Genomic DNA, 22,371 nt, shown 5'->3' with positions numbered 1-22,371 from the left:
ATAAATGTAGAAGTGGCTGTAGCAAATGGCATTATCAGATAGAATAAATATAAAGATATCAAGACAAAAATTCAAGTTTTGAGTGGCTCAGAAAAGAAAGTTGTATAAATGGTAAATAAGAATACACACACAAATATATATTTTGCTATTTAACTAAATCAGATTATGTCCTTAAGTTTTCTTTTCCTTCTTTAAGGGATGGAAGAGACATGGCGGATTCTGTTACAAAATTGACACTGTCCTTCGAAGCTTTGACCACGCCTCCAGTGGTTACTACTGTCCTCCTGCACTTGTAACCATTACAAACAGGTAAAATAGAAGTTTTCTATCAGAAACATGACTATGCTTTTTTTTTTGAGGGCTCTTGGAATGGTCAAATTTATCCATAATCAGTCACTTGCCAAAATCTAAAGTGTACTATACATTAGGGTATTAAATTATTTAAATTGTTGATTTAGATGAATTTAAATCATACAATGTTGTTCTTAAAATGATCAATAATTTAGAGTATTAAATTAAATAATTTAATGCTCTAATGTATAGTATACTTTAGTAACAAACAGTAAAATTGAAGATGACTTTTACTTTCCATAAAGATTTATTAATTATCTAGCTTGTTAATTTATTCAGGTGTATTTCTATTTCGTCTAAGTGCTTACAGAAAAAATATGCCATTTAAAAATGAAGTATTTTTGAAATGTAATGTGTGTGAGTCATGTGGGGTTTTTTAGAACAAAAATAAGTAAAACTAAACTGTGGAGGATTTTCAAATGCTTCCCCATTGCTTCCTAGGTCTGTGTTTGTTTAGATTTAGATTTCTCTGTGCATAGATGTCTTCTCCATGCAGAGAATCTGTGTCCCTTTTACACTCCATACAATTTGCAACATGCTTCAGATGTGTAGCAGGGAATAAAAGTACCAACATCAGAAGTGACCTCAGTGTCACTATCAATCTCAGGAGGACAGTAAGGGCTAGGAGAATGACTCCTCCAAGCCAAAGACAAAAGCAAGGTAGAATTCTTCAGTGGTTCCACAGAAAACTATCACCACAAGGCTAGTCACTTGCTTTTTTTTTTTTAACTGAGGCAATGGTCTCTAAAAATATTCATTGAAGACCAGGAAAGAGGACAACTGGTGCTATGGTTTTATCTAGAGACCCTTCACATGTAGGTCTAACCCCCAGGAGGAATTCTGTGTGACTTCTCTGCTTTCTCCACATAGGAAATCAACATTCAAAGCCACACAAATTTCCTTTCTCCTCTTACCTCTTAACTTCTTTCCCAGTCTTTCCTCCAAACCATGCACAGGAATGCACCTGCACACACACACACACACACACACACACACACACACACACACACACACACGAATAGATTGATAGCATTTGCAAAATAAATTGCCTGGTGAAATATTTTATGGTCAGGAGACCCTTTCTTTGGGGGATAGCACGACCTCTGATATATCTCAATGTTGTTTTTAGTTCTACTTTCCTCCTTCCCAGAATAGCTACCAGGTGGAAGGACCTTTATCTTCTGCCTGTTCACCTACCCAAAAGGTTTCAAGACCACCTTGGGTTGGTAAGTCCTCCAGTCAGTGTGTCAACATTGGACTTTTTTCAGGAGTCTGACCAATGAAGCTGTGCTCTTTCGTTAATTACAATTATTTTTTTTCCAGTGAAGAACAAGGTCTAATTATTTCACCTGTTTTTATGTCTTATTCTCTCATTTCTTTTTTTGTGTAATATTCATTGAGTGCCTCACATACCTGGCACTGTGTTAATTACTTTCATATGTTATCTGACTATGCAAACAATCAACAGTCAAGAGTTTATTAGAAAAATACATACTGAATATCTCTATTGTGAGAGGCATCATATTAAACACTGGCATGCTGCACAAAACAAATAAAAGTCATGGTGCAATTGTCCTCGTGCTACTAGCAGGCCAGCAGATAAAGAGACACATGAAACAACTGAAGAAAGTGAAATAAAACAGTAAATGGATAAATTCAAAGTGACATTACAGAAAGCTCATAGTGCCTAAGTGACCCCAGTAAGGCAGACATCTGTTGGAGTTCAAACACTTCACTTTCTGAGAATCCTTCGGGAACCTTATGCAAATGATAGAAAGTGTCTGGAAAAAATCTACTCTGTTTCATTTTCCCAAAGCTGGATACAAGAGTATGCTGTGACTACCACAAACTTTTTCTTTGATAAACTATATTCAGTAGCCAAAGCTAATGCGTGGTCCAGCTCCCAAGCAGAACAATAGCATAGGTAAATTTGTTTTCATCCCATCCCAGCCTCCTAGGCCCCCCAGGTGACCTTGCGCTGTCATGCTACTCAGTCACCAGCCAAGCCCCCGAGCTACTACACGTTACCCCAGGGAGGAGCTCTCCCAGGCAGTTTACAAGTAGGCACAAGGCCCTGCAAACGTGTCTACACCCAAAGCAGTGACTCCAACATGGGACATGCAAGTTGAGGAAAGGAAGGGCCCTATGCTCTTGATTTTTATTCACTCAGACTTTATCAGATAAGAAACGAAGACCCACACCATACTGTTCTTTGAGTGACAATACACATTCGGATATTTTTCAACAGCATCTTTTGTCTGAGAAGGTTGGGCAGAAGATGGAAAGTCTCCTCAGATCCAAGACTATCCACTAGTAACCTTGGTAATCATTTTCTTCCATTACTGATTTCCTGTTTGAGTTAAGGCACTCCTGTCACTCACCGGTACCCAAGCTTGTAGTCACTAATTGATTTTCCACTCTTCTGCACAATTGAGCGACAGATTTGATGGGCACAATTAGAACCACCTGCTACAAATTACGTATTTCTTTTGTTATCAGGCAACTGCTCCTGGTCTAGGACTTTTAACACTTTGTGGAATGGAGAAGGAAAGAAAAACAAACCCTCATCACCGATAACAGAATTTTCTTTGCTTGCTGTTACAAAATTTTTTTCAGGCTTGATCACTTTGCTTTCAGACAGAACACGAATGCAAAACTTGAGTTTCAGAATTACCATGGATAATTGTCTATGTGCATGTTTATCTAAACCTCGAATCAATCAGCCATGGAATATTTGGTACAAAATAATTAAAATGATATTTGATTTTGAGAAATTTGCCGAAAGTGAGAAATGCTGCAATATCTCATTTTCTCCTAAGTTTAAACATGCATTATTTTCAAATATTTTTACAGCTCTGCCATTTTCTTGCACCCACCATATGCCCCAAAGACTTTTGCAGTTAACTTTTTTTTATGGTGCTAAAATATACACAACATAAAACTTATCATTTTAACCCTTATAAGTGGCATTAAGTACATTCATATGATTGTACAACCATCACCACCATCCATCTCCAGAACATTTTTCATCTTCCCAATCTAAAATTCTATATCCATTAAACACTAATTCCCCATTTCCCCTGCCTCCAGCCTTTGTCACCCACCATTCTACCTTCTATCTGTATGAAGCTGGCTACTCTCATTACCTCATAACTGGAATCATACAGTCATTGTCCTATTGTGCCTGGTTTATTTCACTTAGCCTAATGTTCTCCAGGTTAATCCATGTTGTAGCATGTGCAGGAATTTCCTTCTCTTTTAAGGCTGAATAATATTCCATAATATGTACATACTACATTTTGTTTATTGATTCATCCATTGGTAGACATGAGATGCTTCTACCTTTTGGCTATTGTGTATAATGCTGCTATAAATATGAATGTACAAATATTTTTCATGTCCCTGCTATCAGTTACTTTGCGTAATATATCCAGAAGTGAAATTTCTGGATCATATAAATAATTCTATTTTTAATTTTGGAGGAACAGCCATACTGTCTTCCATAGCAGCTGCACCATTTTACATTCCAACCAGCAGTGCACAAGGGTTCCAATTCTTCCACATCCTGGCCAATACTTGTTATTTTCAGTATTTACATAATAGCTATCCTAATGGGTATGAGGTGGTATCTCACTGTGGTTTTGATTTGCACTATGGTTTTGATGATTAGTGATGATGAGCATCTTTTCATGTGCTTATTGGCATCTCTATGTCTCCTTTGGAGAAATGTCTATTCAAGTCTTTTACCCATTTCTGAATTGGAGTGTTCTCTGTCATTGAGTTGTAGTTCTTTATACATTCTGGATATTAATTGGATATCAGAGACATAATTTGCAAATGCTTTCTCCTATTCTGTGGGTTGCCTTTTCACTCTATTGACTAGTGTCCTTTGATGCACAAAAGTTGTTAATTTTGATCAAGTGCAGTTTAGCCTGTCTTATTTTGTTGCCTGTGTTTTTGGTGTCTTATCCAAGAAATCACTGCCACATTCAGTGTCATGAAAAATTTCCCCTGTGTTTTCTTCTAAAGTGTTTTATAGTTCTAGCTCATAGGTTTAGGTCTTTGATCCGCTTCGAGTTAGTTTTGTAAATGGTATAGGGTCAGAGTCCAACTGCATTCTTTTGTAGGTGGATATGAAGATTTCCCAACATTATTGTTGAGAAGACTGTCCTTTCCTCATTAAACAGTCTTGGCACCCTTGTGGAAAATCACTTGACCATATATGCAAGGGTTTATTTCTGGATTCTCTATCCTAACCCACTGGTTTATATGTCTGTTTTTATGCCAATATCACACTGTTTTGATTACTGTACTTTTTAGTAAGTTTTGAAATCAAGAAGTATGAGACCTCCAACTTTATTCTTCTTTTTCATATTTGTTTTGCTATTCAGGATCTCTTGCAATTCCATATGAATTTTAAGATGGATTTTTCTATTTCTGCAAAAAAACTATTATTGGGATTTTGACAGGGATTGCATTCAATTTGTAGATCACTTTGGGTAGTATGGACATTTTTAACAATAAGTCTTTCAATCCATGAACATGGGACATCTTTCCATTTGTTTGTGTCTTGTTTAATTTCTTTCAGCAGTGTTTTGTAGTTTTTAATGTATAATAAGTCTTTTGCCTCCTTGGTCAAGTTTATTCCCAAGTACTTTATTCTTTTTGATGCTACTGTAAATGAAATTGTTTTTCTTTTCATATTGTTCATTTTTAGTATATAGAAATGCAACTGATTTTTGTGTGTTGATTTTTATCCAGCAATTTGCTGAATTCATTTATTAATTCTGACAGGTTGGTTTGGGCTTTTTGTTTGTTTCTTTGTTTTATAGAATGCAGGTAATTTTCTTTTTAAAAACACATTTTGATTACCCTTTTAAATTATGCAATAGAAACATTCTCATTGGTATAAATTCAAGCAAGCCAGAAGAATATCAACTAAAAAGTGAAAGTGTCCCCTCACTTTCACTCCTCCCCCCTTCTGCTCTCCTAGGTTTATTTTTTGTGTATATAGTAGGCGTATTTTCTAATTCTATATTTTTCTTCTTGTCTTTTGAAATAAACAATATTCAAAAACTTAACATTTTTAGTTCTTGGGGAATGCCGCCAGAAACTTCTCACAATAGCAATCATGATGCGTGTCTCCCATTCGAAAACTACTTATATTCTATTGCCATTCTTTATTTCAAAGAAAGAGAAAGAAATTTATCGTGTTTGTACTAGTTCAGCAATAGAATTATTTATTTGAAAATGGCATCAAAAATGTTAAAAAATGTTTTATTGGGAGAAATGCAATTGCAATTACTCAGCTCAAAGCTGAGTCCCTCCTAACCAGATTATTACATATATATATATATTTTTTTAATTGAAATGGCTCTCTAGTTAAGCTGCTTCCAATGCATTATTTTTTTCAGTCTTTTGTTTTACATACTACAAACACAATCATTAAATACTGCTTTCTGCTGAGTACTGTGTTATTTATGTGCATATCTCAATGGCTAAACTGATGAAGAAATATAATATTCAATTAGATATTTAAGTATAAAATAGCTTTTTTGAAGTGTGCATTTTTGAAATGCACATATTTTGAAATGAAAAAATGTCAATGTATGCTAAAAATATGTATTGTTGTCTTCAAATTGCATCTTTGAAATTAAAATTTAATGTTTAGCACCATCAGCAATAGTTTCTCCTCAAACTGGTGGAAGTTCAAGATATATTTTTCTTGTTTACACTGAGAATACATATTTGACTTCTTAACTTTTTTAAACAGTTGATGGGAAATTTTTTTTTCTGATTTTAAGAATTAATCTCCTACAAAATCTTATTTTATAAGTAGGTACACAAAAGCAAAATATTTTATCATTTGTTCTTCTAAAGAATAACAATTTTTATTTTACTGAATTCCTTAGAAATAACACATTATCCTGGTTCAAAAAAATATATAAAATATATACGTGTAGTTATTTTTGTTTCTTAAACTATAACAACATTTGAATTATGCAATCTCAGTGAAACCAGACAAAAAGTCCATATACGAAACTCTGGAATATTCTCAAACAAAGAATTCTGAAACACAGGGCCAAAAAAGACTTTAAAAGGTCATCTCCTGTATTACCATAAGCCAGAGTTTTCACAACACTTTTAGTGTTTGAAACCAAATAGTGAGTTAATAAGGATATAAAGTGTTCAATTGTTGGAGTCAGTTGGAAACAAACACTCAAGAGATTGCATGCTGTTATCCAGAGTTACTTTCTTAAAGTATATGGCTTAGAGGAAAGATACAGTTGCTGAATTTCTTTATTAACAATGCCATCTTCTAAACTTGACCAGAAAAACTAGTCCTGTTTTTATTTGAAGTTTATAGGATTTAATGTATGAGTATTATATGCAACTGCTTAAAAGATACACTTGCCAATTCAAAAAAGCAGGTTTGTATCGTTTTAAGCAATGATAAATAGTTATAAAATAGACAATCAGAGTAGACTAAATCAATCTAAAACCAACAGGGGACAAAAGCAAAATGTTGTCATGAATAATGATACCAGAGGCCAGGCTGACAGACAACATTCTCTCTCCATTATCCAATAAATGCCATAGTGCAAGGTAATGGAAGAGCCAGCCATGTCCCCTGGGTTTAGAACCAGCACTGTGAATGGTGATCCTGGCCACAGCCTCCACAGTGCAGACCCTTGCTGACCTCCTAGCATTGCAGTTTCAGGCACCAGGTGGGCGTGATAATGATGCTACTCTGCCTCAGAGGCGAGAAGGAAAAGAGGATCCCATGCTGCGAGAGCACAAATCAGTGGAAGTGTAAGGAAAAGCACAGCAGCATCTGGACAGTGTTTAGCTTTATATACCTTCCTTTTGAAGCATAGTTCCATAAAGTTCTGCCACTGCAGTCTGGTTTAAAAGAACTTTCCTAGTTTCAGAGTGTGCTATTTGGATTATTAATAAAGTATCTGCAGAAAATATTTACTAAAGCATATGTTCTGCCAAGATTAGTCCCTGGATGCCTAATATCACTAACTGTTGCTTGTGATGTTCATAAGGCAGTTAAAAAGTTTGCCTCTTTTTGTTTTTTGGGGTTTTATTTCCTCCCCTGTTTCCTTTGAGACTCCTCTATTCTTGAATGACCCCATTACTTTAGGTTCCCTTAGGAAGTCCAGGATGCATGGCAATGAAAAAAAATCTAAACTTGGATGAAAAATTCTAATTTGCTTTCTCCTTGGGTTTCCCAGGTAATTTTAATAAGGCCTTTCCTTTCTCAGTGACTCAGCAGGTCTGGCCAAAATTCACCACTGTTTGAAAGGTGTTTCTTCAAAACTTAATATGTATTGAAACTAAATTTTTCAAGACTGTTTCCAACTTAGCTTAAGATTTCAATGCTAGTTAAATTTTCATACATCTTTCTGTTAGGTGTTCATGGGGAAGCATATACCCACGTTTTCTAGATTCTGCTTTCAATGCATTCATGTTGTGAAGGGAGCACTGCCACCAATCAATGAATTCATTCAGCTGTTTGGGAAATAAAGTGGGTGTGGTTCTTCAGATAACTTTCTCGGGTTTTATATTTATCTTCAATGAATATGCACATCTGAATAACCAGTGACTCTATGTGCCTGTGAACAAACTGATTTGGGAGACATAAAATTGCTACTCCAATCTCTGTGCCATTCTCACCAGGCAAGTGTGGTGTTGGCAGGGAGAGGGGGTGCATGTGGACTCTGTTGGCAGATGCTCATTCAGAAAAGCATAATATCTCTCCTCTTTCCCACTGTCAACTCCCCACCGCACGTACATTACGGCATGGTGTGTGCTGTGTGGTCTAACTACAAAATAGGGCATGTGTTACTCCAAGAAATGTATTGCTAGCTTTCTGGACTTCACTGCCTACAGTCCAAAACTGGAGCTGGACTCTACTCCTCAAAAGAATCAAGCCCCAGCTTTGAGAATCAAATTCTCCTCACTTATATATTTCTGGGAACTGCACTGGCATTTAGCACTTGTGAGTAATCTTCAAGGTCTTTGAGTATTTTGCTGCTCCGTGTTCTCAAGAATTCACGAAAAGTGCATACTCTGGTGCCATTCTGTGCACCTCGTTATGTTTTAATGACATTTTTTAATTGCCCAGAAACTTACTATAATCATTTCCTTTTTCCCTTCTTAAGGTTTGAACAGGCTTTCATCACCAGTTTGATCAGTAGTGTGGTAAAAACAAAGGACACTTATTTTTGGATAGCTCTTCAAGACCAAAATGACACAGGAGAATACACTTGGAAGACAGCAGGACAGAAGTCGGAGCCCGTGCAGTACACACACTGGAACGCCCGTCAGCCCCGTGAGTAGAGGGGACTGTGACACCACTTCTCCTGCCTGTTTTCTTTGCCCAAAATTCCTTCCACCTCACAGTCCACCTCCTTTGATTCTTTCTTAATGTTTTCTTAATGCCTAAATCAACTAAAACAATTACCACAGGCTCTCAGGGGATGATATATGACTGGTCATTTAAAAAAGTATAATCCATATGAGTCACTTGACAGGTTCAAGCTATAAATTCAATGCTCAAGACCACACATGCCTTTATTAGCAGGATGTCCAATTTCTCCCTCCTAAAGTCTCTTCCCCAACCGCCCTCATTGTCCAAGAATCTCAGGGGCTTGCTCAGTCCCAGAATAGTCTGTTAGACTTCAAAGCACGGTAAATTGGCACATTTGAGCAAAACTAATCAGTCCTCAGTCACTGCCACGTGACTTTGCTGCGGAATACTGAACGGTAACCTTGCTAGCCTGTCTCCTCCATGGATGTCTGTGGTACCTTAGCCAGGATTTCAGAGTTACAGCTCTATTAGTTCACCCTTCTGGATGAAGCTCAGCTCTGGATCCTAATGCGTGAAGCCATGCCAGTTAGTCAGTTCCAGAGAAGCTAATGGCTTCAGCCACAATCAACACTAGAACCAGGCCCTGTGGAACAAATTTTAGGCCCTGTGTTAATCTTAGTCACCAACCTAGATCCAACATCCCTTTACCTCAGTGTGAGCCCCTGTTTGGATGCATTGGTCTCTTTCTTGCCTGTGAATATCAATCAGGGCTACCCCATTAAACAATAGGCAGTAGGTTGCCACTAAATTTGTATCTGGGGGAAATGGGTTAGGAGCTTCAGGCTCTTTCCTGAGGATAGATAATTATTACTATAATATTATAATAATGATAATAATATATAAAATACATAGCAATAATTAGTCAAAAGACTGTATATATATCAATTAAAAGACAGAGATTTTCAGAGTGGTTCAATAAACAGGACCCAACTATATGTTATCTACAAGAAACCCACTTTAAATATAAAGACATATAGATTAAAAGTAAAGTGATGGAGAAAGACATACCATGCTAACATTAATCAAAAGAAAGCAAGAATAGCTATATTAACATGACATAGAGTAGACTTCAGTACAAGAAATGTTTCCATGGATATAAAGGGACATGACATAAAGATAAAGGAATCAGTACTCTAAGAAGACATAACAATCCTTAATGTTTATGCACCTAATAACAGAGAGGTAAAATACATGAGGGAAAAATGCATAGAACTGCAAGGAGAAACAGATGAATCTACTATTATAGTTGGAGACTTTAACACCCCTGTATCAAGAATGGACAGATCCAGCAGACAGAAAATCAGTAAGGATAAAGCTGAACTCAACAGCAGCATCAATCAACTGGATATGATTGACATCTATAGACTACTTCATCCAACAACAATAGAGTACACATTCTTCTCAAACTCAAATGGAATATTTACTAAAACAGATGACATTCTGTGCTGTAATACACACCTTAACAAATTTAAAAAAAATAGAAATCATACAATGTCTGCTCTCAGATGACAATGAAATTAAACTACAAATAGATAATGGAAAGATAGCTGGAAAATTCCAAAATACTTGGAGATCAAGCAGTGCACTTTTAAATAACACATGAGTCAAAGAAGAATTCTCAAGAGAAATTTTTAAATATTTTAAATTAAATGAATATGAGAATGTGATTTATCAAAATTTGTGAGATGCAGAGAAAGAAATTTATAGCACTGAATGCATGTATTAGAAAAGAAGAAATCTCTAAAATTAATCATCTAAGCTTCCGTCTTAGGAAACTGGAAAAAGAAGAGCAAATTAAATTCAAAGTAGATAGAAAAAAAGAAATGAGAATTAGAGCAGAAATCAATGAAATTGAAAACAGGAAATCAGTAGAGAAAATTAATGAAACCAAAAGCTGGTTCTTTGAAAAGATCGATGAAATTGAAAAGCCTCTAGCTAGGCTCACTAAGAAGAAAGAGAGAAGACACAAATTAATATCATAAATGAAAAAGAGGATATCACTACAGATCTATGGACATTAAAAAGATAATAATAGAATATTAAGAATAACTCTATAGCCACAAATTTGATAACCTATATGAAACAGAACAATAATTTAAAGACACAATCTATCAAAATTCACACAAGAAGATCTAGACTATCTGAATATGTCTATATCTATTAAAGAAATTGAACCAATAAATCATAACCTTCCAAAACAGAAAGCATTAGGCCCACATGGGTTTAACTGGTCAATTCTACCAAATATTATACCAGTTCTTTATAATCTCTTCCAGAAGACAGAAGCAGAGAGACTACTTCATAACTCATTCTATAATGCTAGCATGAGCCTAATACCAAAGTCATACAAAGATATTACAAGAAAAGAAAACTACAGATCAATATTTCTCATGAACATAGACACAAAAATCTTCAACAAAATATTAACTAATTGAATCCAACAAAGTATAAAGAGAATTATACACCACAAGTAAGTGAGATTTATCCCAAGTATGCAAGGCTAGTTCAACATTCCAAAATCTACTAGTGTTACCTATCACATCAACAGGCTAAAAAAGAAAAATCACATGATCATATCAATAGATGCAGAAAAAGCATTTTATAAAATTCAACACCCATTCATGTTAAAAGCTATTAGCAAACAAGGAGTAGAGGAGAACTTCCCCAACTTGATAAAGAACATCTACAGTAGACCCACAGATATCATACTTAATGGTGAGAAACTAGAAGCTTTCCCACTAAGATCAGGCCTTAAGGCAAGGATGTCCCCGATCAACACTTCTTTTAAACATCATACTAGAAGTCCTAGCTAATGCAATAAAACAAGAAGAGCAAATAAAGGTATACAGATTGAAAAGAAACAAAATTTTGTTCACACATGACATGATCGTCTACATAGAAAATTTAAAAAAATCAATAAAAAATTCCTGTAACTAATAAGCAATTATTGCAAGATAGCAGGATACAAGATTGATGTACAAAAATCAATTGCTTTTCTGTATATCAGCAATGAAAAGGGGAATTTAAAATTAAAGTATATTATCATTTACATTAGCACCTCCAAAATGAAATTCTCAGGTACAAATCTAATGATATGTACAAGATCTGTATGAGGAAAACTATAAACTTTAATGAAAGAAATCAAAGAAGTACTAAATAGAGAGATTCCATGTTCATGGATAGAAAGACTCAATATTGTCAAGATGTCAGTTCTACACAAACTGACCTATTGATTCAATGCTATCTCAATCAAAAAACTGGCAAGCTATTTTGTGGATACTGACAAACTGATTCTAAAGCTTATATGGAGAGGCAAAAGACAGAGGATAGCCAACTCAGTATTGAAGGAGAATAATAAAATCAGAGGACTGACACTACCTGACTTCAAGACTTACTATAAGTCTGCAGGTAATCAATGTGGTTTTGGCAAAAAAAAAAAAAAAAAGCAAATAAATAATACAACAGACTAAAGAATCCAGAAATAGACTGATACAAAATAGTTTACTGGTTTTTGATAAAGAAGCAAAAGCAATACAATGCGAAAAAATATAGTCTTTTTGACAAATGGTGCTTGGACAATCAAATATTCACATGCAAAAAAAAAAATCTAGACACAGAGCTTACACCTTTCACAAAATTAACTGAAAATGAATCATAGACCTACATGTAGAACATAAAGCTGTCACATTCCTAGAGGATAATTCCTAGAGGATTTCTATTGGTAATAGAAAACCTACATGACCTTGGATATGGTGATGATTTTTAGACACACTACCAAAGGCAAATCCATGAAAGAAATAACTGATGAACTGGACTTCATTAAAACTAAAACTTCACTAAATTTTATACTCTGAGAAAGACAATGTGGAGAGAATGAGATGACAAGCCACAGACTGGGAGAAAATACTTGTAGAAACCACATTTGATAAAGGACTGTTATCCAAAATATACAGAGAACTCTTAAAACTCAACAATAAGTAAATGAAGAACCCAATTTTAAAACGGACAAAAGATCTTAAACAAAGAAGATATATAGATGGAAAGTAAGCATATGAAAATACGTTCAACATCATATGTCATCAAGACACTGAAATGAAATACTGCTACACATTTATTAGAATGACCAAAACACAAATCACTGACAACACCAAATGCTGTCTAGGATATGGAGCAACAGAAACAATCATACACTGATAGTGAGAATGCAGAACAGTATGGACACTTTCAAAGACAGTTTGGCAGTTTCTTGCGAAAGTAAACATACTCTTAACCACACAATCCAGCACTTGCACTGTTTGGCGTTTACCCAAATGAACTGAAAAATAATGTCCAGACAAAAACCTGCATACAGATTTTTTTCTATAGAAGCTCTATTCATGCTTGCCAAAACTTGCAAGCAATCAAGATGTCCTTCAGTAGATGGATGAATAAACTGTGTTACATGTAGACAATGGAATATTATTCAGTGCTAAAAAGAAATAAGCTATCAAGTCAGAAAAAGACATGGAGGAAACTTAAATGTGTATTACTAAGTGAAAGAAGCCCAACTGAAAAGGCTACATACTGTATGATTCCAATCACATGACATTCTGGAAAAGGCAAAACTATGGAGACAGTAAAAAGATTATTGGTTTCCGGGGGTTGAGGGGAGGAAGGGATTTATAGGCAGAACACAGAGGATTTGGGGGGCAGTGAAACCATTCTGTATGATACCACAATGGTGGATATATGTCATTATACATTTGTCCAAACCAATAGAATGTACACCACCAAGAGTGAACCCTAATGTAAACCATGGACTTGGGGTGATAGTGATGTGTCAATGTAGGTTTTAACAAATGTACCATTCTGGTATGGGATGTCAATAGTGAGGTATGTGGGGCATGAGGTAAAGGGAAGTCTGTACTTTCCACTCAACTTTTCTGTGAACCTAAAATGTTCTAAAATATATAGTTCATTCTTAAAAAAAAAAACAACTAAGTGCATGCAAGGTGAACTTAAGACAAATTAGATTTTCTGCGTATAAATATCAGTTTAGGAAATTTGTATAGAAACCAGACTGCATAGCTCTAAACAAGAAACATCACAATTCACTCAATAGACAATCTTCTCATTCTACAAATCTATGAATATTATTAAAATGCAGAGAATAGTAAGGTTCCATGTCATACTATTACTGGAAAAAAAAACCTCAGGTATCATTTCTAATATACTTTGGAATTTTGTTGGGAATATCTATACCTGTCACAATAAATTAATACATTTTGAGTAGACAAAATGCTTAGTTTTTAATGTTACCTTCCTTGGGGCATATTTAGATGTCTAAAATTTGGAACTGAAGCATAACTCCTTGTCATTCATAAGTTTCTGCTGTAATTTATTTGAGTGGCACTACTCTTTTTCTTTTTTCCCTGAAGAAAAAATAATATCGTGATGCTCCGTTTGGCTGCTCAGGCTGATTGACATTGAGTAAATTGTCTCTGAATAAGATGAAAATGTAAATCTTTTTTTGAAGAAAATAGCAATATAAAAGCTCCTGTGTTTCCTTTTTTCTTTTAAATTGCAGTTTGCAGAAACACCATCCTAAATCACATTTTTTTTTCCTGCCTGTCACAAAAGAATCCATTAGCTTGGTCCCCGTGTCAGAATCTTAATCCAGCCCATAGTGACTATATAAATTGACCAGTGAACAGGAAGCCTGTAGCTTTTTATAAACTCAGTGAAGACTCTATCCTTATGTCATATCATCAAAATACTCAATCTGTGGTAGAACCATAGTTCTGCCATTTTTTTTCAACTGTGTATTATATTCACCAAGTAGTAAAATGAACCACCATATATACCTATCACCCAGGGTCATCAACTATCAACCTGTGGTCAATCTTGTTTCATCTCTACCCCTGCCCACTCTCCCAACTTCTCATATTTTTTCATAGAAAACCTCAGATATTATATTGTTTCATACATAAATATTTCACTATTATCTATAAAAGATAGACTCCTTTTTCAGAAACATGAATATAATAAAATTATCTAACTATAATTCTGTAGCATCATAAATCTTCAGTTAATGCTCAAATTTCTAAATGATTCATAAATATTATATAATGTATTTTACAGTTGCTTGAATCAAGATTGAAAAAAGATTCTACCATTGCCATGGGTTGATAGACCTCCTAAAGTCTATTTTCATCTCTAGATTTCCCTCTTCCTTGCCCCCTGACATTTTTTAAAAAATTAATTTATTGGTGCAAATGTGTTGCTTATCCCGTTGAGTCTCCTGCAGTCTGGGCTTTTTGACTGTATCCCCATAACACATTAAAACGTGTTAATCTCTTTATTTTTCATAAAATTGACATTTCTATTTTTTAAAAGTTATAATCAGAGGCCTGATCCAATTCAGACTTTCTATTTATCTTTTTTGGAAAGACCATTTCATAGGTGTTGTGTGATCTATCTGGAGGCACACAGTGTCCAGTTTTCTCACTATTTGCAATGTTAGCAGCTATTAATGATCAATACCTAGACCCATCAATTAATTAGGGATTTTTCAAAGCTTCATAGCTGGAATATTTCTATAAAGAGATAATTTCCTGCTATTCTTATGAAAACAACAATAACAAAGAGATTATGGCACTAGGTATTTTAAGAGAAGTAACTATTCAGGTAAAACAGGAAAAACAGTTTTGAACCACACAAACTAGTGCCACCGATTAAAGGGAACGATGATAAATAGGGCCTTTCTCATTTACGGAGAAGATAATGAATTCAAAATTCAAATGTACTTTGTACTTAGTTTAAAGACTCAACACAAATGGAGGCTGCTCTATTGTGAAGGAAATCAGGTTAGTCCATCCTTTAAGGTACTCAAAAAAAGCTTTTCCAGGTCATATTAGAGTTTCACAGGTGTTTCATAGAGAAAAAGAAACTGAGACCACAATTTTGCATCTATCCATAACTCCGGCTCTGTGACAAAAGTTTTGTGTCTAGATCTAGATATTACTGCAGAAAGGGCATGTTTCACTCATATGGGTGAACTCCAGAGCATTTACCCACCTGTCCCACATCAATGGAATCTTCCATCAGTAACAAGGAAAATGGGATCCCAGTAGAGCAAGTCAGATCTGTTTTCTTGAAAGTGCCTTACGTGTGGCAACAAGAAGCCTGTCCAGTGAGCAGGTAGATGGATAGTTATCCATTTCAAGGCTCATCAGATTATGAAATGAACCAACACATAAATGAGGACAAACTTGGTCTCATTTCTGAGCACCCTTTTGGTATTTCTATGTCCTTTTATAATTATATAAGTAACTATCATACATGGTAAAAAATGTGACAGTAGATCTTCAAGGAAATGCTATGGTCACATGAAGGAGAGAAGCCTTACCCGGGGAAAGAGAGGGAGCTCCACGGAAATGGAGGAGCAGAATACAAGGGGAAGATTCAATCATCCCTTCAACAGCTGTTTATTGAATGCCCGACTCCTCTGTGTCTTGACATTGTCTCATGGAGCTTCAGTTAAATCTGACTTCAAATTCTAGATCAAACCGTCAAGCATTATGCAGTCCGAGGCAAGTTCCTACATTTTTGTGCCTCGGTTCTTCCACTAGCAAACTGTAGATACGAACATCCACCTCAAAGAGTTTTTGAAGTTAAATAGGGAAAAGACTATAAAATGCCTAACGCAGTATTGGGCAGATATGCAGAACTCCATGAACGCTCACCTTCCCTGCCTCAATAGCTTCACTCTTCTCCGTGGAAGGATAGGAGAGAGACGGGAGGGCACAGGGCTTGAGATTAAGGATGTGAAAGGGTTGTTGCAGGGAATGGAAAACTAAGTAGGTAGTCTCCACCTGCTTACTGGACAGTGAGCTCGAGTCAAATATTTATCAGAAGACCCAGTTATGGTTCCCTCCTGCCCTGAGACCACAAGTAGATTTTGTTTGTTTTTAGGTATATGGTCCAAGAAGTGAAAGATGGAGGCTTTCCCAGCTCGGTTCAATTTCCTAAATGGCTAAATTGCTTTGCCAGATTGAAGAGACTAGGATAGTGAATTGGAATTTCTTAATTGACTGAAAATATTCCCATTCATGTTTGCCAGAGAGAGTGAAGCGGGGTAGAGGGAGGAAAAGATAGGTAAGGAGAATCAGTTCAAATGTGAGATTCACCACTCAGGAATAGGATGATAGCTTTTCTTCCCCAATGGGAAATGAGTTATCAAATTTGAGAACAATTTTCTCTGGGAGAAAAACCACCTATGCTCCTTCCCACACCCTACCCTTATTACTTGGCTTTGCAAGCATCCCCACAACATAAGATTATAAATTTGGTTTATAACTCCCTTAGCCCAGTCTCCCTTTATTATACCACTTTACTGCTTCTTTGGGGCTGAGACTGTAAAATTTAGGTCAAATGTTCCATTAAGTTAACCACTTTAAAATACCAATAACACTCCTGCAGCACTTTTCATCTTCATAGCTGTTCACAAACATCTCCTTCTCCGCTAATGAAGATGAGTTGAATATCTATAGTGTCTAAAACCAAAGCTATTTAATCATTGTCTGATGTGGGAAAGTAAGACAAAATGCAAGACCAACAAAAAACAGTGTATTACATTTTAAACTTGCTGATTTGAGCTTTTTAAAAATTCTTTGAACATTCAGGCAGAACTCATGCCACAAAATTTCAGCCTTTGCAGTGAAAACAGTCAAAATAAGAATAGAAGCAACATCTTAGAGATGGTTTTAGCTCTTTGTATCTTTCGGGAAGCTTTTTAATACATTACTTTATTTGATCTTCATGAAAACCCACAAGAAGAAAAAGAATGATTGCCCCCAGGTTTTAGACAAGGTTTCTTGTGGTTAATTAACCTGTCTGAGTTTCGAGTTACTAAATGTTTGTGCTGGGACTAGAACCCCAGACTTCAGGCTCTAAGTCAAAGTCTGCTGGGAAGGAAGGATGGAGGAATCTGGTCCCTGCTCTTTCAACTAGAACAACTCCATTAACATACATATTAGGTTTGGGGCTTCCACATGGATTTTCACAGTTGAATTTCATTAGAATTTCATTGCACAGAGCAGGCAGCATCTCCTCTATTGTTCATGACTCAGCTAGATTGTGAGCTGCATTCCAAAATTACACTCGCTAGTCTTGCAACGCTCCATCCATGGTAGGGGTAGTGGCATGCCCTGCTCTCTGCCCCCTGCCTCACTCCCATCCCTTCATCTTGACCACTGATTAGCTCTTCTGGCCAATGGAGCTGACTGATGGCATTGTATGCACCAACTCTCTCTTGACTTCCGTTTCTTCCATATGTCATACAGTCTTGTTTTCTTATTTACGACTGGTCATTTACACCTTCGATGGTCTCCTTGATGATCAGTGTGCACACACATATGAGAGTGTGACTTACTGCAGATGGCCGTGATGCCCAGTACCTAACACAGGGTGTGCACCCAGGTAGCTGAAGACACAAATCCTCGTTCTTTAGCATCCTTATTCTTTCTCCTCTTTCACAAACTCTTTTCCATTCCTTTATAAGAGGCTTTTTGTACATCTTCCGCCTTCTTCCTTCTCACTTCCACCCTTCATTTTTCGTCTCCCTAGTCTTTCTATCAGCATAAAACAACCAAAATATGGCTGATAAGGATAATGCCAGTTACCCCGTATCTACAAAAACGGAAGCCGTTATTTCTGAAGGGAAGTTAAGCAAGACAAATATGTAGTACCAAGTGACTACATTTTAAAAAGTGCCTTTGGGTCCAGAATCATTGCAAGTCTTCAGATGCTTCATCTATAATCGCTTGCTTTTTTTAAATTCCCCACTTCCCTTTGAAAACTCCTTTCTCCTTTTCATCCTTCAAAACTCAGCTCAAATGTCACTTCCTGTAAATCCTTTACTGACATCCTAAGTCAGACTCCATCACCCCTTCTGACGTCTCCTCACAGAAATTTGAACACACCATTACTATAGCACTTCACACGTTATATTTATTGCAATTAAGTATTTATGTATCTATACCTCACACTAAACTAAGAGTTGGTGTTTGGTTTTTTTTGTTGTTGTTGTTTGTTTGTTTGTTTGTTTGCTTGCTTTTGGCCTTGTTTCATCCTTCTATCTCTAGCAGCTAATAATATACAGCCTAGCCTGGCAGATGTAGATGCAAAAGTTTCTTGTTGTTGTTGAATATTGATTTAGTTAATTGAATGATCACTCTATTCAAGAAAAAAGAAGTTCATTTTTACTCAACTTTCATCCTATTTTTGGAATGGGATTGTTTTCTACTATTCACTGAAATTTAAAGTGTAATTTTTAGCAGTCTTAGGAGTCATATAGATTTGATGACAAACAGGAGAATCTTAATTTAGAAACTGTTTCTATGGAAAAATATATTTCATTTTCCAAAATGCTCAAACATACACAAAAGAATAAAATGGAGTTCTGCCTACAGCTAGCTGGTCTTTCCCCTTCCCGTGATGTCTGCCCCCCTTCCTGCCCCCAGAGTTTCATCCCAGTTGAAACAGACCTCATTCTCTCCACTCTCCCATGGTTTACAGTTTGGTTTTATGTCATGTACCTTGCAGCCTGACTTATTGCATCATTTCTGTATGTTTCCTATTGAATCTATTTCCCAGAGAATCAGCACTGTGCATTTTTCAGTGCCGATTTTTCACAGTAAGGTTTCAAAGCACAGTGTACAAGGTAGGTGCTCAACTAATGGTAAGTTAAATTTTCCTCTGCACAGTTAAAAAGCTCAATAATTCAAAGTAGAGAGATGTTGGCATTTGATGATATATGGGGGATATCTCGGTCCCAAGTTGGAATAGCTCCTCATTTCTCATCATTTGCTATCTGAGCTCAAAATGCCCAAATTTCAGGCTCCACAGTCTCTCTTCTCTCACTTTTCCATCTTCTATTCTTTTCTCCAAAGTTGAAGAGAAATGAGATAACCATGCCAAGAAAGCATCCTTTTTTGCCTTTATTGTTCTTGTCTGGGTGCTTCATTAGAAGATGTCAATTATTCAACACTCTAAAGAGTCATCTTTCAGGCACAGAATGTTCTAGTCATCTGATACTAAAAAGTGTTGTTTTCTGCTTTCAGGCTACCGTGGTGGCTGTGTTGTCATGCGAGGAAGGAGTCCCGCTGGTCGCTGGGAAGTGAAGGACTGTAGGCACTTTAAGGCAATGTCCCTGTGCAAGCAATCAGTGGAAAATCGGGAGAAAACTGAGCAGGAAGAGAGATGGCCCTTTCACCCCTGCTATTTGGACTGGGAGTCAGGGCCTGGCCTGGCCAGTTGCTTCAAGGTAATGCCAAGGTTACATGGGCATCCTCAATGAGACCAACATTCTTTCAGTTCTGTCCATGTATCCCAAATTCCTTTATTCCAGAACAGTGCCTGGCATACAGCAGGTACTCAATTAACATTTGTAGGCTGTCTCTATCCATTCCGTTATATTCCAAAATAATTTTTAAATCAGAGGATTGACAGATCCCTGGTGACACTGAAGGCCTCCTCATGAGGACTGATAACAAGGCCACAATCAATATTTTTCTTACTGCATATACCAAATGAACAAGGCAGACACTCACTAGGTATTGAAATGGTACAATTCCATATTGTTTGTAAGCAAATCAATAAAGTCCTTATTACAGAATAATATTATTCTGCTGCAAAGAATAGCTTTTCCAGCTTTGATGATTAAATTAACATGTACAGTTTATATACAGATATATGTATATATGCATACATATGCTGTATATGTATATATGTGTGTGAAGAAATGTCTTTTTGCAAATCGGCTTATAGATTCTAGATTTAAATCAGTATCTACAATCTTCTCAGAAATACATTTTTGAAATATGATGTTTTTGTTTGGTGGTTTTGTCTTTGGTTCATTTTACAAATAGAGATTTCCAAAATCCTGGCAGAAAGCTCTCTGGCACCTGGGCACGTGCAGAGCAGAATGGAGACAGCCTCTATCTCTAGAAATACTGCAGTCTATAGCCTGAAGCACCTGTGAATGCTCTCAGTTTAAATGTCCAAGTGTATAATCCTACATTAAATTCACGGAATAATAGGCCCAGAAGTGACCTCACAGAGCAATAAATTAAACCTTAGAAATGAGTAAACTAAGGCAGCAAGGTGAAGTGATTTGCCCAAGATCACAATTATTTATTGACAGAGTTGGAATAAATCTCTGGTCTTGGGACTCCCAGGGCAGTGCTTTTTCTACTGTGTATCACCCTGATATATCAACAGATATACAATGTGTTTGATGGGCATAGTGGTAGGACTTATAAATCTAAAGTGATTCAAGAAAAGATTCCCAGAGGAGGTGAGTTTTGACATATAATTTAAAAGATGGAAAGGCTGTGCTGTGGTCCATGGGACTGGGAGGGTTATTCATTCAGGTCTCAGCAAATCAGTCTGGCGAAGCCTGGCCGCAGGGTGCCTACCTGGCATCAGAGACTGAGACACAGCATCAGGCAGTTAAAAATGAGGAAGGTGCAGAGGCCCAGGATCTGCAGCTCTGGGTCTTCAGTCCCTCACGCTTGATACTAAGGAAAGTCAAAAGCAGACCCTCCATTTGATTGACTTCTTCTTGCTACTGCAAGGACAGCTGGGAAACAGCAGAGAATTCAGGCATAGCTAAGACCCAAAGACCCTAGAAACACACCTGCCATAGGTCCCAGGTCTCATTTCTCATTTCCGGCCATAGATCAGACAGATTCATGATCACCCAGCTAAGGACTACTGGTCTAACCCTAGCTCTGCCAGTCTGTGGCTGTGTGACCTGAAATTTGTAACCCCTCTGATTCTCCTCACCTCTTGACAAACATTTTATTAAGGGACAAGTATATGCCAGGAAATTTAGAGGGGGAAAAGGGTCTTCAAGGAACTCATCTATAAAACTGAGCCTATCGTAGCCTCCTCATGAATTTGTCGTGAGAATAAAATGAGATAATAGCTTTACAATGACTAGACACATTCCAGTTCATTTTTCCCTACTGGGTCAAGCTTTTAATGTAGAAATAATGACAACTATTCTATTATTGAAATCTTCTTGTCCAGAATTAAACAGCCTCACCTTATTTATGGTTGTGTCAACTTTTTTCCCCTTTTACTACACAGGTATTTCATAGTGAAAAAGTCCTGATGAAAAGAACATGGAGAGATGCTGAAGCATTTTGTGAGGAATTTGGAGCTCATCTTGCAAGCTTTGCCCATATTGAGGAAGAGAATTTTGTGAATGAGCTTCTACATTCAAAATTTAATCGGTAAATGCTTGTTATTTTGGAAAAGTTGCAGGCAAATATTCTGTCTCCCGGTAATGGCTTCTTGTTGTATTTGGGATATTCGAAATCTCAGGTATTTGTTTTAAGTCTAAAACCAACTAGCCTCTAGCTGTGAAAGAAAAATATATACCTCTAGTTTTATATTTATATGAAACCAACTCCTCATTCCATAAAACAAAGAACAGCGTGATGATAATTTTGATATTTGAAATCTTTTATGTGTGCCTCAAGTCAGAATGTTAGAGGTTTTCTGTCAAACTCAGAAATTATCTAGCCCAGTGGTTTTTGAAGTGTTATCTGAGGATCCTGAGGGTCCAGGAGCCCCAAGGTCAGGAGGGCCCA

At 36.5% G+C, this 22,371-nt stretch overlaps 1 protein-coding gene and 1 long non-coding RNA gene across 4 annotated transcripts in view; one reads left to right on the top strand and one right to left on the bottom strand.

The window, feature by feature from the left end:
- Positions 1–22,371, bottom strand: part of LOC116153024 (uncharacterized) — a 344,527-nt gene that overhangs the window by 251,743 nt on the left and 70,413 nt on the right. The window lies entirely within an intron of this gene.
- Positions 1–22,371, top strand: part of PLA2R1 (phospholipase A2 receptor 1) — a 104,364-nt gene that overhangs the window by 42,728 nt on the left and 39,265 nt on the right. For both annotated transcript variants that reach the window (XM_031451522.2, XM_031451521.2), the window contains exons 10-13: positions 197–309; positions 8,523–8,692; positions 19,834–20,036; positions 21,866–22,011. In XM_031451522.2, the coding sequence (XP_031307382.1) occupies positions 197–309; positions 8,523–8,692; positions 19,834–20,036; positions 21,866–22,011 (632 nt within the window). The remainder of the gene's footprint in view (positions 1–196; positions 310–8,522; positions 8,693–19,833; positions 20,037–21,865; positions 22,012–22,371) is intronic.

Source organism: Camelus dromedarius, chromosome 4 (assembly GCF_036321535.1).
Source record: "Camelus dromedarius isolate mCamDro1 chromosome 4, mCamDro1.pat, whole genome shotgun sequence".
NCBI classification, from domain to species: Eukaryota; Metazoa; Chordata; class Mammalia; order Artiodactyla; family Camelidae; genus Camelus; species Camelus dromedarius.
Note: the sequence above shows the minus strand (reverse complement) of the source record. Positions and strands in the feature narration are given on the sequence as shown.